We start from the raw sequence: 14,110 nt of genomic DNA, 5'->3' as shown, positions 1-14,110 counted from the left end.
GCAAGAGCTGGAAAACCTGCGATTCTCGGGCGGTTAAAATAAACTTTGAAACCATGGGAGAAAGCGAATGGGAAGAAGAGTTATCGACGGCTGCCATGAGGCAATTTTGACGAGATTAGACCATTTTTGTGGAATTAACGGAGCTTTGAGTGCGGGCCTTCAGGCCAGTGGGTCGCCCGCCTTTCGTTTCTCTTTAGGGGAAGCAAACCGCTAGAAAGTAAAACTCGCCTAAATGGCTCTAAACCATCTCCAGGAACCCAGAGACATCAAAACAACGCAATGCAAACATAAGGTAAGCCATTTTATTCAAATTATTTTCTACACGTAGCATTTAGAGTAATTTTCGAAGCATTCTCATACATTGTCTTATAAACGGCCACAATTGTCACGCAATCGCCAACAGCGTAATGTCACGTATTAATCGCATACAACGTCTGGGCTGCCTGTGATTGGTTGGGATATCCCTTGGTATTTCTACACAAAGATCGAGTATTCTCAGCAGGTTCGAATGGAATTTTTGGTTGAAAAACAAAAAGAATTTCTGACCGCCGGGTACTGAGATTTTTCATAAAACTTGTCTGGCAAACCCAAAAGAAACATTGTATAAAATCGCTTGGTGTTTCTGACCAAGCTGAGTTCGTCTGAAGGAGGTGACCTCCTTCAGGTTTGTCGCCTAAACATTCGTGCGTGACGAGCCTAAAGCGCTTTTACGTAGGAGGCTACGATCAAAATATCGCCCGCCTTGCTTGAAAGTGAAAAATGCTGTTCGAGCATTTTTCATACCTTATTGCATAAATAAATAATGTAGCTTGCAAACTGTGTCTAATTTAGTAGGGGATTTCCCTGTCAGCCTCGCTGTTTCAAATTGGAGAAGCTAGAAGTACAACTGCAGGGAGACGTAAATTCGCTCTTTTCGTAACACAGATACATTCTTAAGAGATAGTAATAATTTCTATACAATGGCTGGTGAAAGAACAAGAAAGTAATGGCTTTAGGCCATTTTCCGAGCTTCGCGAAAGAGCTACATATCAGGCTATAATCTGCTTAGGGGTATTCCATTCGAAAGTGAAAATTGCTGCTCACGGATGAATCGATGATGTAGCTTCTGATCTGATCAATCAGATGAACTGTATTAGCAATTCGGGATTTTCCCCTTCAGTAACCCGCCTGCTCTGAGAAACCAAAAACTCCGTTGTTGGTACAGATTGGCTCATTTCTAGAGAACCACGTACAAGTCAGATCGAAGACTTAGCTCACCACGCTTTATCATGGCTGACCAACCTCCTGACGCTAACGTGGCTCAACAAGAAAACAATGGATTTGGACCACTTTTTAAGCCCCGTGGAAGAGCGGCAGTGAACGTATCAATAGTGGTCGTCATTATGTGTGGAGTTGGGCTTGTGTTCTCGGTGAGGGAAAGAGGAAGCAAGGAAGGAATTCATTCTCTGGTCTTTTCAGCTGCCTTGCTTACTCTAAGTGCAACTTTTGGGGAGCTCGTACGAAGAATGTGCCTGGTGACTGAAGAAGTAAGACACAAGGGGACGAGATATCAAGGAAACTGGAAGAACGTTTTCAGTTCCACTTTCGCTTTCGGGAATGGGCGAAGTATCTTAGTCGTCACCGTTGCTTTCGCTTTGTTCGTGTGCTATGCTTTGTACGAACATTACGAAGTCTTTTCCCACCCAGACTACGCCATAATGTTTGCAGTAAACTGTTTCTTGGTTCCACAGTTGGTGTTCCTTGTCGGTCTTCGAGAACTGTCTCCTGTGGAAACATCGGAGATCAATGAAAGAGAAAATAAGAATCTTGCTGATGGACTGGCTTGGGGATACTATTTTGGCTACCTGAAGCTGGTGCTTCCAAGACTTGAAGAACAGATTGGAAAATCGGATGAATTCCGTTATCAGATAACGAAGAAAAAGCTGTTCATTTTGCTGCCAAAAACCTGCTTCACGTATGATGACATCGAGCATGCTGATGACAGGGTGAAATGGGCCGGTAATCTCCCAGAGTGTAAAATTAACAGGGGTGGTGTAAAGGCGCGGTCATACAAGCATGCGGTACACCAGATAGAGATGCCCCGCCCGGACGGAGGTGTTGACAAATATTACTTTGTTTTGGAGTATGCCACCCCTCTGATGAACCTGTATGACATGTCCACGCATGCAGATGCTCCCTTGAGTCGCCAAGAGCGGGATCATCAGGTAACATATAAGTCAATGTAAGTCTTCCACATACCCCATCAGGCAGCCGCTATTCATTTTCAATTGGTCTAATTCCAGTTTCCCAAAGCCAAAAATGGTCGTCTGGGTGATCAAATCCCCAGGGATCAACCGCCCGTACCCCAGGACATACATGGTAAAAAAGAGTGGTGGGAAAGAAAAAAGGCATCTTTGAACACTTCCCCTGTCTCTGGTATAGCTTGTTTTTATACATCATATAAGTATGGTGTCAAATTCCTTACCTCAGTAACAACCCATTGACATCAAATTCCCACACCCCTGCCCCTGGACACATCAACTTGTCAAATGCCTAGGGAATGCTTCATCAAAACCTAAATTGTTTTTATGTACCTATTGCACCTCCAGTGAATAATGCCTTATTATATATAATTTCCTAGAAAGACCCTGTCTCAAATGAAGATTGGAAAATCTATAACTCAATTTTAGACTAAAACAGCCTGTCAAAACCCACCTCTGGGACAGACATATACACTTACGGGGCTTATACAGGAGAGAAGGCCTGGCTTACCTGCAGTGGAAGCAAACAAGTTACTTCTCAGTTGGCTGTTTCCCATGCATTTATGCACAATAAAGTTGAATAGATGAACCTACAAGTGACTTCCCCTTTACAAACCCAGTTACCCAAAAGGAATATTCCATATTAAAAATTAAGCACAAGAATGTTCAAAACTCATTGTCTTCCCTAAGAGGTACAAATATTTTTAAAATACAACTTATTTTCTGTAGCCTTTTAAGAGGTTAGTCAATGAATTAAATGAGCAAAGTGTGATCCCTGGCAGAAGAAATGCTTGAAACCACCCCTCAGCATGTGCATAAGAGCCTAATTAAACAAGCAATGATTTTGGCTTTGTACTTCTTCTATCCAGCTTTTTTGAATGGACTCGTATGAATAACGGCTCCTAAAATGTCAAAATCTGGCCAAAAGAAGATATCTGATGAAAACAACAAAACATGTTTCATGGTTTGGTGACAAGGTGGAATTACTATTGAACATAGCAACTGACTGCAGATTCAAAATCAATGGAAAATGTCACTTGGAATCTTGCCAAAATAGGTATCAAGAAATCTAAGTACAGTACAAAGAGCAGAACCCATTTCTGTTCGAGGAAGACTTTCGCTGAGAAATCACGATTACCATTACATCAGCATGTTATCAAGTTGTTTTCCATCCACATTAAATTATGCAAATCTGGCATTTTCAAATGTATCCACTTTAAAGGGCGTTCCAGATTAGGGAGGACATATGGTAGGCGTAACCGTAACAATAAAGTCATGTGAAGACCACATGTGAGAAGTAACTAAACCTGGGGAATGAAAGAGAATCTTGGTCCTTCCTTTCTATGATTATTACTCTGATGATCAATATTTTTTCCTTGTTTTAAAGGTGGTGCTCTTTATGCGAAAGCTGAAAGATATTCTGGATCATTCTCCTGAATGCAAAGGGAAGTATGAGTTAGTACCTATTTCGGGAAATGAGACAAACAAAATAGCTGATGTTTTGGTTGGGATGTACAATGCTGCTAACATAGAGCTGGATGAACATGTTGATGCCAACTGAGAGAAGTAACAGAACAGTTAACTGTTCCAAAACTCCCAAACAGACAAATTTGAACCAGCTAGATTTGATGCTTGATAACTGTTAAAAACTCACTCTTGTATTTGCATGACATCTATGTGCAACACTGTAATTAAATGTATGCTCTATGTGTTTTATGTGCCTTAAGATTGCTGTATATTCTAAGAGGTGCCATAGGTGACCCAGGCATAATATAAGAGTTTGTATGGAGATTAGGAATTGACATTGAAATCAATCAACATACAAAGATTTTTAAACTTTGTTTGGTGTCATTTCTTCTCATCCTGGGGTGTTTTAACAACATTTGTTATAACACTATCGGGTAAATAACCTAAATTTGATCAAATGTCACTTAAATTAAATTTCTATCTTTGAACAGTTGTTGTTGCATAAAATTAAAGGAATGGGCCAAAGCATGTTGGCCAAGCAAAGGAATGGGGTACGTCACCCACAGAAAAAGAAATGTTGAAAAAATTATGAACTAGGCCTACCCACGGCACCTGGTTAATTAACCTGACCTGTTGGCAACAGTAGGTTTTATGCTTTAGAAATCATAAAAGATTGAAAGCAGTTCATAAAGATAAGTTAATAGAGATATTTAAATAAGCTCAACATTATTTTCACAGAACATTTTTGAAGGTAGAGATATGCTGCCATTTAGTTGTTACTGTCTTGCAAAAAAAAAATATGCATTATTATTGTCATTACTCTTTTAAAGCAATTGGTTTGTCCATGACAGAGGGTGCAAATTTCATTATAAGTTGATCAAAGAAATTATGTTATCACATAATATATTTCAGTGAAACATTACAAATGCTAAGGAAATTTAATTATTCATGGCTGATAAGGTTTGAAATTACAAAACATAATCCAGCTGTTTGTCGCATGGCTTTATTTGCTTAGTACCGTAATAAAAAATGACTGTTTTAGATTATTAACAATGTAAGGTAAGTTAAGGTAACTTTATTTTAAGTCCTAAACATAGGGAGTGGTTGCCCATCTCTTGAGCCAGGGGCTTGTGACAAAAACTCATGACTATTTAAATACTAAGAATAACATTACTACTTACAACTACTATATTTGCTAAGATAAATTCAGAATTAAATAGATTCCAATACATTATTTTATTTGTATAAATTGTAATTGGTCAACAGAGCAGTTTTCACTCAAGTTTCAAAAAGTAACTGGTTTCTGATTACCACACTACATGCCACTATCCCATGCAATCAGAAGTAACAGCAACACCAATTGTGACTTATTCACACATGTTTTTCCTACATTTAGTGCCAGCTACATCTCTTTTGAGTTTTGATTGGTTCACTGGATTGTCCATATCCTTTGTGATTGGCCAGAGTGATGACTTTGGTTTCGGTTTTACGATGCTTAATTGAAAACCGCCACATCAAGTATAAATCAGTACTAAGTAGATTACAAGATCCCAAGGCAAACTCACATAATTTGCAAGTTCAATTTTCTCCTGCTGTCTGATTTCGCATCATTTGAGAAATAAGTTAGTTTACCTGATTAATAGCATGCTGTTCAGGGCCGGCCAGGTTAACAGATATATTGCTGATGTATTGTGAAACAAAAAAACAAATTGTTTATTTCCTGTTTCCATGCTTCCTCCAATATTGGACAACTCAGTATTCAAAATGTATAAGGTTTAAAGATAAGGTTTATCTATAAATTTAAATGATTTAGTTAAAAAGTGCTACTCATATAACATTTACATTGTAAACTGGTATTTTCATGTTTTTGGAATAAATGTTGCATTGGAACACACTGAGATGACTTTGTCTTGCCTTTCTAAAATGAAACAGGAAATGACATTTCAATTATATTACCAATACCACAAACTATAGTTTGCCCTGGCTTCACTGCTGAGACTCCCTGTGGGGTACCAGTCAAAATTAAATCCCCTTCTTCAAGTGTTGTGCTCTGACTAATGTAACTTAAAAGATAAGGAATCTTAAAGATCAGATCCTGAGTGTTTCCATCTTGTTTCAATTCACCATCAACCTTCAGCCAAAGATGAACATTATCAGGTTCTGGAATCTCACCCTTGGAGATAAATTTGCTGATAGGTAGTGCGGTATCAAAACCTTTCGCTAAAGTCCAAGGGTGGCCAAGCTTCTTGGCTTTGCTTTGAATATCTCTAGCAGTCATGTCAAGAGCCAGGGCATATCCCCCAACATGATCCATTGCATTTGTTTCCGAAATCGCCCCACCTGTTTTACCGATTACAACACCAAGTTCAACTTCATGATGAAGCTGGTCACAGCCTAGAGGAAGCTACATGGACAAAAGGGAACAACAATGAGAAATAGGCCCTTATACCACTTTGTGCTTGACATTTGTACTGATTGTTTGCTGTTAAGCTTTCAAAATTTATATAATAAATAAATAATAGATGTGAGCTACAGTATATTGTAATGGCCAAATTGTTTACTATTAACAAGCTTGAGAAAGAAATTAAAGGAGCCTAAAAATTCATTCAAAGAGGGTCTTCATTTTAGGTAGGGCCTTATTTTTCTTAAGGTGGCTCAAAACAGTTTCCAGCAGTTAGACTTGGATGGGTCATTACAACCACTTCTTATCACTTGATGCTACAATCATGCTATCAAAAAACTGCCCAATCATTGGTGAACACATTGTTATCATTTTCGTGACACAATAGGTTACCATAGCAATGGTATGACCTGCTAAAAACACCCTTAATTTCAGCTTTAGGGGATTATAATTCAAAAACGGCATGGTGAAATTTTTTTATATTATCAAATTTTAATAAGCATGATAAGCTGCAACTTTTGGCAAAGTTTTAAAAAAAATCTGTACATAGGGTTCAAAGCCACCTTATTTTTTTGAAAATTTAAGGTGGCTCTGAACTCCATGTACAGATTTTTTTAAAACTTTGCTAAAAGTTGTGTCTTATCATGCTTATTAAAATTTGATAATATAAAAAAATTTCACTGTGCCGTTTTTTAATTATAAACCCCTAAAGCTGTAATTAAGGGTGCTTTTAGCAGGGTATACTGTTGCTATGGTAACCTATTTTGCAACGAAAATGATAACATGTTCACCAACGATTGGGCAGTTTTGTGATACCATGATTGTAGCATCAAGTGATAAAGAGTAGCTATAAACAACCCATCACAATCTAAGTGCTAGAAACTGTTTTGAGCCACCTTAAGTAGCAGTTGTTGTCAGTGTTATTTCTCTTGCAAAGTCATTTGTGTTGTGTCTATCCCTTAGATATAGTATTCTGAAGTACTGGTAATAGTTTATTCTGTCTCTTTCACATTAAGCAGTGTTTGTACAATTTATTTACAGTTTCGTTGTGCAACTATTGGGACATATTTTAACATTTGATTTCATTGATTTTCACTAAATTCAGTCCTCCATCCCAAAGCTGCTTGATCTTGTGTTGTATTTTGTGATTTAGAAATGTAAAGGGTAAGGTCTAGGGAATCATCAATAGAGCTAGTTGACTTGATTGTCAGTGAAGTAAAACCTGCATTCAAGCAAAACCCTTACCCTATTTATGACCAAAATCTGTGATTTTTGCTACCCTATTTATGACCAGGCCAAAATTTGATACCCTATTTATGACCATTGTGGCTGGCACAGTTGCCCTAAACATAAGTCATGAAGGGCTTTTGTTGGTGGTCTTACTGATAATGATGAAAAAGTAGCTTCTTCAAAGAAACATACCCAATTCAAGACCAGGGCCGGGTTGTTCAAAGCCCGATTAAGCTAACCCAGGATTAGCAAGAATTTTGATTTCATTTTTGAACATTTTCGGTGAGGTTTTCTGTTTATATTGTTTGTCCTTCAGTTTTGAGCTTGAGTAATCTCAAGCTACACAAAACATAAGCAGTGAAAAACATTTCTGTAGAAGAAAAATTGTTACCTCGGTTAACTTTTAAACTTGGGTTAGCGTTAACCGGCTTTCGAACAACCCGGCCCAGGGTGCTAAAAGCATACCCTATTTAAGACCAAAATGGCCAAAGTCGATACCCTGTTTATGATCAAAATGGCTCAAAAACCCTTAAGGCTGCACATATCTATATAGCCCATATAGGGGAGTATCCCCCCACCCCCGCCATCCCCCCACACACATACCTTATACAGCCCATATAAGAGAGTACTCCCCCTTGCCCCTGCGGCAAAGGTGCGGGATCGGGATGGCACGTCCGAAGTAAGCAGGATGGAGCAAAAATTTAGTGGCGGGACCATTTTTAACCCTCCATTTAGACAACCTCCCGGGAATGGGAATTCTTATGTGTTTCGTTGGTAAGTAAATTACATTTAAGCTTATGCTGACATCGAAAGGTGGACAAATTGAGAGAAAATGTAAGATACCTTGATTTTTCCTCCTCGCTCCAGGTAGCTTGATGGAGGTTTAAAAAAGATCAATGGACTTTTCGGTACAGGATTTCCTAGCTCTGCAGCGTGTTCTCTGACGAATGAAATTAATAATACACTTCACTTTCTTGTACCTTGGAAGTCCTTCGTTTTAAACATAAAATAGCTTTTTCCATACCTGTAGTTTCTTCCGACTGCGACTATTTTCCGCCCAAACTTCACAAATCTTCGGAGATCCCGAGGACCAACCGTGACCGCCATTTTGTAGCCTTCTTGCAGCCGTACCCATTCCCCGACGAAAAACGATATTTCCTCTGGGAGTTATACAGCCAATTCCTCTTAGGTTTGTGGGGGCGGGGGAGCAGTGTAGGTCCACTTTGGTGTGGTGGGTGGGAAATGTAAGTGATCGAAAACTCCTGGTTGTCAAAAAAGTTTGGAAACTTTCTAACAAATTGCTGCACAGGTTTCCCTAATCGAGTCCTAATTTGCCAGAAGGGCGTACTCCTCAAGTTCTACTGGCCGGGGCATTTTATATCAGAAGACAGGGCAACCAATGTTATATTCTTGGCCATAGTGGGGCAAATAAATGCCAATATATTACTTTGGTCTGGAAGAGAGCATCAGCACTCTAAAATTTAGTAAGAGAGATAATCTAATTATCTTCATAAAGGGAATGCATCTAAAATCAGGGACAAAAGCCTTGCAACATTTTTGCAAATTGGACGTTTTCGAACCGAGATTCGTACTTCCCTTGTCGATAGCCACCCTCACCCTCAATCAATGTTGAAACAGGCTTTGGCGATGTTGTGACATGAATACAACACTGGAAAAAGGGGAGGGAGGGTGAAATATAAGGAGTGTAAATCAGAACAAATTACACCAATGAAGGGAGAAAGTTTGTTTTCAGGTAGTGTCTCAGCTTCTTTTGTTCCCGATTATGGCATGTTCTAACCATTTGGTTAGCTGGAAAGGAGGCTAAAAAATGGGTAACAAAAAGGAAAGGGGTTTGTATGCAGTCTTCATGAATTATGGTACATGCTGGTACTTAACAATTAAAGAAGTAAACCTTCAAGATTGAAATTCTTTAGCAAGTAAAATGCAAGCTTTATGTTAACTATAAAGACTAGTTAAGGTGGCTCCCTGGAGTATTTACGAACACCCTCCCTGTAGAGCGCATGTTAGAAAAGGAAACTTAGTTAATTTCTTTTAAAGTTTTCCATGTAGAGATTTACCAGTATGGGTACTGTTAAAATTGTATCAATCAGCTAACTCAAGAAAGACGGGACAACAGAAGTCCGGCAAGAAAACACAAGCACAGGCTTTATTTCAAGTGAAGTCCACATGGAACTGACGCCATCTAACATACGGGAACTAAATGACGTAACGATGTAACGATATGTCACGCAACATGTCACATCTCCCCCAATATAGAAAAAGCAAGTAAAAATGAAATATGAAATAAAATAAAATAAGAAAATAATGAGCCATGCAAATCTAGCATAATAAATGTTCATTGGCAAGTGTTCAATGTCTATAACCCCTTCAAAGTCCAATGATCATGGGCCTGGCCTTGTAGCCACACAGCAAGTTCTATTAAGTCTCTTTAGTATTCAAATGTCAATGTTCAATAATAGTGAACCATAACAAGTGTTCAACAAACTAATCAAACATGTGATGCTAAAGTTAGGTTCAGTGTTCAGTACTCAAGGTTCAGTAACTGAGGCCAAGAAGCATGACAGTCAAGTATTGTAATCTGCGAGATAGGATGGTCTTTTTACAATCCGTCCTGAGCGGGTCCTTGTTATCACACCACAGTCCGACTCAGCTATCTCTCGGTTGAGTTCAACAAGGGAAGTACCGGTATCCAGGGTGCTGCTTGACTCTCCTTGACAGGTTGAGTCACCGGTTGTGTCAGGAGTGTTTGAGACTTGTGGTGGTAAATTAGTAGTAACCTCAGGAGGCAGCTCATTGGTTCTCTTCAGATGAACTCTGTTTCGTCTGTAAGACGTCCCATCTCCTGTCTCCACTTCATATGACCTCTCATCGAGCCTTTCCACGACAACTCCCTTCTTCCACTCCTTTTTTCCCAGTACAAACGGCTTCATTCGCACAGTGTCACCCTCGCTCAGAGGGGGTAGATCTCGGGCGTTGGTGTTGTAATACCGGGCTTGCCTTTGCTGGACTTCCTTCAATTTCTCTCTCTCGTGAGCCGAGTTGAGTGTCCTTGGCTCCAACAGGGTGCTAGTTGTAGGCAGTAGAGTTCTTGTTCTTTTATTCATGAGCCTCTGGACTGGACTGCTTCCAATGCCTTGTGATGGGGTGTTGCGTTCAGCAAGGAGCCCCAAGTAGAAATCGTCTCCAGCTTTGGCAGTTTTGCGAAGCAGTCGTTTGGCAGATTTGACAGCTGCCTCTACCTTGCCATTGGCTTTGCTGTTGTAGGGGGATGTAACACTATGCTCAATGTCCCAGGTCTTTGTCATTCTCTTGAATTCTGCAGCTGTAAATTGAGCGCCATTGTCACTTACGAGCTGACATGGACTGCCATGTCTGGCAAAATGAGCCTTGAGTTTCTTCACCACAGTCTCAGCATCTACACGGTGCAGCTTGTCCAGTTCCCAATAGCCACTATAGTAATCCACTGTCACCAGGTAGTCTGTCTGGTTCAGGGAGAATAGATCAACAGCTACTTTCTCCCACGGCCTCTGTGGCACTTCATGGGACATGAGGGTCTCTTTGCCATGCGAGATTTCAAACAGCCTACAGGGCTCGCAGGTTGAAATCCAGTGTCTGAGTTCAGAGTTCATGCCAGGCCAATACACACTTTCCCGTGCCCTCCTGAGACAGCCTTCAACACCAGCATGGGATGCATGTATGTCTCTCTTTACTTCGGCCCTAAGTCCCTGGGGTACAACAAGGCGCTCACCTTTGAAAACGAGCCCATCATAAATGCTAAGCTCATCTCTCATGCTGTAGTAGGGGACCAGTTGGGAAGGAACGTTGGACTTGTCCTCAGGCCAGCCTTTCAGTATGGTGCTCTTCAGGGCTTGTAAGGTGTCGTCTTGTTCAGTCTCCACTCGTAACTTCTGTAACTTCCCTTGTCCAATGGGCAGGAATTGGACGGCATTGACAACTTCAAATTCATTGCAGGTTTCTTGGCCATCAGCTGGTAGGTATGATCGGCTCATCATGTCTGCCAAGTGCTGTGTGTGACCCGGAGAATACTGCACTTCTATGTCATAGGCCAGACTTCTGAGCAACATGCCTTGTAGACGTTTCGGTGCCCTGTCAAGTGGTTTTTTGGTGATGGCTTCAAGTGGCTTGTGGTCCGATCTGACAACTACCCGGCGACCAAAGGCAAAGTGGTGCCACTTCTCCAGTGCAAAGACAATAGCAAGCATCTCCTTTTCTATGGTGGCATAATGGGTCTCAGGATCTGTAAGTGCTCTGCTAGCGTATGCCAGTGGTCGACCTTCTTGCATAAGTGCGGCACCAATTCCCAGGCTGCTGGCATCACACTGTATAACAAGCTCTTTGTCAGGACTGTAGTAGGCAAGGATTGGAGCCTGGGTGACTAGTTGTTTCACTTCATTGAAAGCTTTGTCTTCAGCATCGCCCCAGTACCATTCGACTCCCTTTTGTGTAAGTCTTCTGAGTGGTTCCATTACTTGGGAAAGCTTTGGAAGGAATTTTGCAAGATAATTAACAGTTCCATTAAGTCTTTCAATGTCCTCCTTAGTCTTTGGTGTTTGCAGCTTTAGGATAGCTTCTACCTTACTTGGATCTGGTTTCAGACCCTCTGTAGTGAGTTGGTGCCCCATGAAATCCAGTTGTTTCACTCTCAGGGTCACTTTCTCCTTGTTGAGGCGGATGGATTTCTCTTCGCAGCACTGGAAGAGTGATGTGAGGTTTCTGTCATGGTCCTGCGTGGCATCCTCAATGGTGTCTCCAACACCATAGATCAATATGTCATCAGCTATACAGGCAACACCCACCAGTCCTTCCAGGGCTTGATGGAGTCGTTTTTGGAAGATCTCAGAGCTAACAGAGAGTCCAAAGGGAAGACGTCTCCACCTGTACCTCCCGAATGGGGTAGAGAAAGTGGTAAGCAGACTGGACTCTTCTTCCAAGGTACAGTGCCAGTAACCATGACTCAGATCAACTTTGCTGAAAACTTTCGCCTTTGCAAGGTCAGGGAGGATGTCATCCAGTACAGGAAGCTGGTAGTGTTCCCACTTTAACGCGAGGTTAAGGGATCGTGGATCTATGCAGATCCGAAGACTTCCATCCTTTTTGGTTGCAATTGCCATCTGATTTACCCAGTCGGTGGGTTCATCTACGGGAGCGAGAACTCCTACCCCGACCAGTCTGTCAAGCTCCTGCTTAACCTGGTCTCGCAGCTCAACAGGCAGCCTTTTCGGTGGACGAAGTACCGGCTCTGCATCGGGCTTGATGGTCAGACGTACAGAGCCAGATAAGGTGCCAATGTCGCCATTGAATACATCAGGAAAAGCTTTTAAGACGTCTTGCTGGCCTTCAACTACTCCATTAACACTTTCAAACTTATCATAGTTGACTGTGATCAGCTTCATCTTCTCAGCTGCCTTGCGACTCAGCAGTGGGGTTAGTTCAGCTTCAACAACAACCTTCACCATGTACTTCTTGGAGGTTTTGGGGTTCTCTAGGAGGAGTTTACAGGTACCAAGTGCTTTCATTTTGCTTTGTTCCACATTTCGAGGGAAATGTTGGATGGCTGAATTTCACTGTTGCCTATGCAATTTCTGGGAATGATGCTGACAGTAGCTCCACAGTCTATTTGCAGTTTGACTGGGCTGGAGTTAATGTTCATTTCACAATAGATTGGCTTATCCTTCCTAGATGCAACACCATTGACAAAAGCATTAAGGGTCTTTACAGAGGCCACATCCGAGTCGGAGTCAGAGGAGTCACAGGCCTGATTCACTAGGTGCACCTTTCCTTTTGTCTCACAGACCACAGAGCCCTTCCAGTGATTCATTTTCCCGCATGCATTGCACCGTTTACCCCATGCAGGACACAATTCTTTTTTTAGAACATGAGTCTGCAAGCAGAATTTGCACTTGAACTTTCGTGACTGCGTGGTTTTCCTGTCAGATGATGGTTCAGGGGGCTCACTCCGTTTGCCATTCGCTCTACGTGATTGGTTTACCCAGTGGACTTCCTCAACTTTTTCACTCGCACCAATTGCCTGCAGTTGAGTTGTGGCACTTTCAGATGTGCGGCAAATATCAATACATCTCGTTAAATCCAGCTTTCGTTCTTGAAGGAGCCTTTTTCTGGCATCGCCATTTCTGATGCCGAGAACAATACGGTCTCGAAGAAGAGAATCAGTCATTCGAGGGCAAGTGCAAAAGTTACATGTTTCAGCCATGTTTCGTAGTGCGATCAGGTATGCATCGAAGCTTTCGCCGACTTCTTGATTTCTTTGGTTGAGCTTGAAGCGTTCATACGTCTCATTGACTTCACCCGTGAAGTACTCGTCAAACTTGGCTATTATGGTGTCGACCTTTTCGGGGTCTTCGCCGGTGTTGTACCGAAAGGCGTTGAAGATCTCCAATGCACCTTGACCGATGGTACAGAGAAAAAGGGCTTTTTGATATTGAGCATCTTGGCTGGTAATCTTCGCTACAACCGCGTAGTTAATCCAGGTTTGTTTCCATAATTTCCACTTTTTCGGCGAACAGTCCGCAAGGTTGAGTGGAGCAGGAGGTTTTACATGTGGTAATGGCGGGCGATTCGGTTGAGCAGCGCTCAAGGTTTGTGCAGAAACGGCGTCAGCTTCAACTCCGGTTGCAGGCATGAATTGCAGCGGTTCTGAGCAGATTCTCAACCGCTGCCACCATGTATCAATCAGCTAACTCAAGAAAGACGGGACAACAGAAGTCCGGCA

At 41.5% G+C, this 14,110-nt stretch overlaps 3 protein-coding genes across 3 annotated transcripts; 1 reads left to right on the top strand and 2 right to left on the bottom strand.

The window, feature by feature from the left end:
* The first annotated feature begins 840 nt into the window (after positions 1 to 840).
* Positions 841 to 5,601, top strand: LOC110059743 (stimulator of interferon genes protein 7-like). The gene is made up of 2 exons (XM_089287510.1): positions 841 to 2,204; positions 3,628 to 5,601. The coding sequence occupies exons 1-2, from the start codon at positions 1,269 to 1,271 to the stop codon at positions 3,799 to 3,801; spliced, it is 1,110 nt and encodes a 369-aa protein (XP_089143636.1). The 5' UTR covers positions 841 to 1,268; the 3' UTR covers positions 3,802 to 5,601.
* LOC110059763 (uncharacterized) lies at positions 4,695 to 8,838 on the bottom strand. Its single transcript, XM_089287535.1, has 3 exons — positions 8,363 to 8,838; positions 8,182 to 8,278; positions 4,695 to 6,111 (listed from the first exon to the last, which is right to left on the bottom strand). Exons 1-3 carry the CDS (start codon positions 8,443 to 8,445, stop codon positions 5,626 to 5,628), a joined length of 666 nt encoding a protein of 221 aa, XP_089143661.1. The 5' UTR covers positions 8,446 to 8,838; the 3' UTR covers positions 4,695 to 5,625.
* A 4,054-nt stretch (positions 8,839 to 12,892) lies between these two features.
* Positions 12,893 to 14,020, bottom strand: LOC149117910 (uncharacterized). The gene has a single exon (XM_089276532.1). The coding sequence runs from the start codon at positions 14,018 to 14,020 to the stop codon at positions 12,893 to 12,895; it is 1,128 nt and encodes a 375-aa protein (XP_089132658.1).
* Between the last annotated feature and the right edge of the window lie 90 nt (positions 14,021 to 14,110).

Source organism: Orbicella faveolata, unplaced genomic scaffold (assembly GCF_042242905.1).
Source record: "Orbicella faveolata isolate gen_17 unplaced genomic scaffold, um_ofav_v1 contig_1, whole genome shotgun sequence".
Lineage (NCBI taxonomy): Eukaryota > Metazoa > Cnidaria > Anthozoa > Scleractinia > Merulinidae > Orbicella > Orbicella faveolata.
This window is presented reverse-complemented; position numbering and strand designations above follow the sequence as displayed.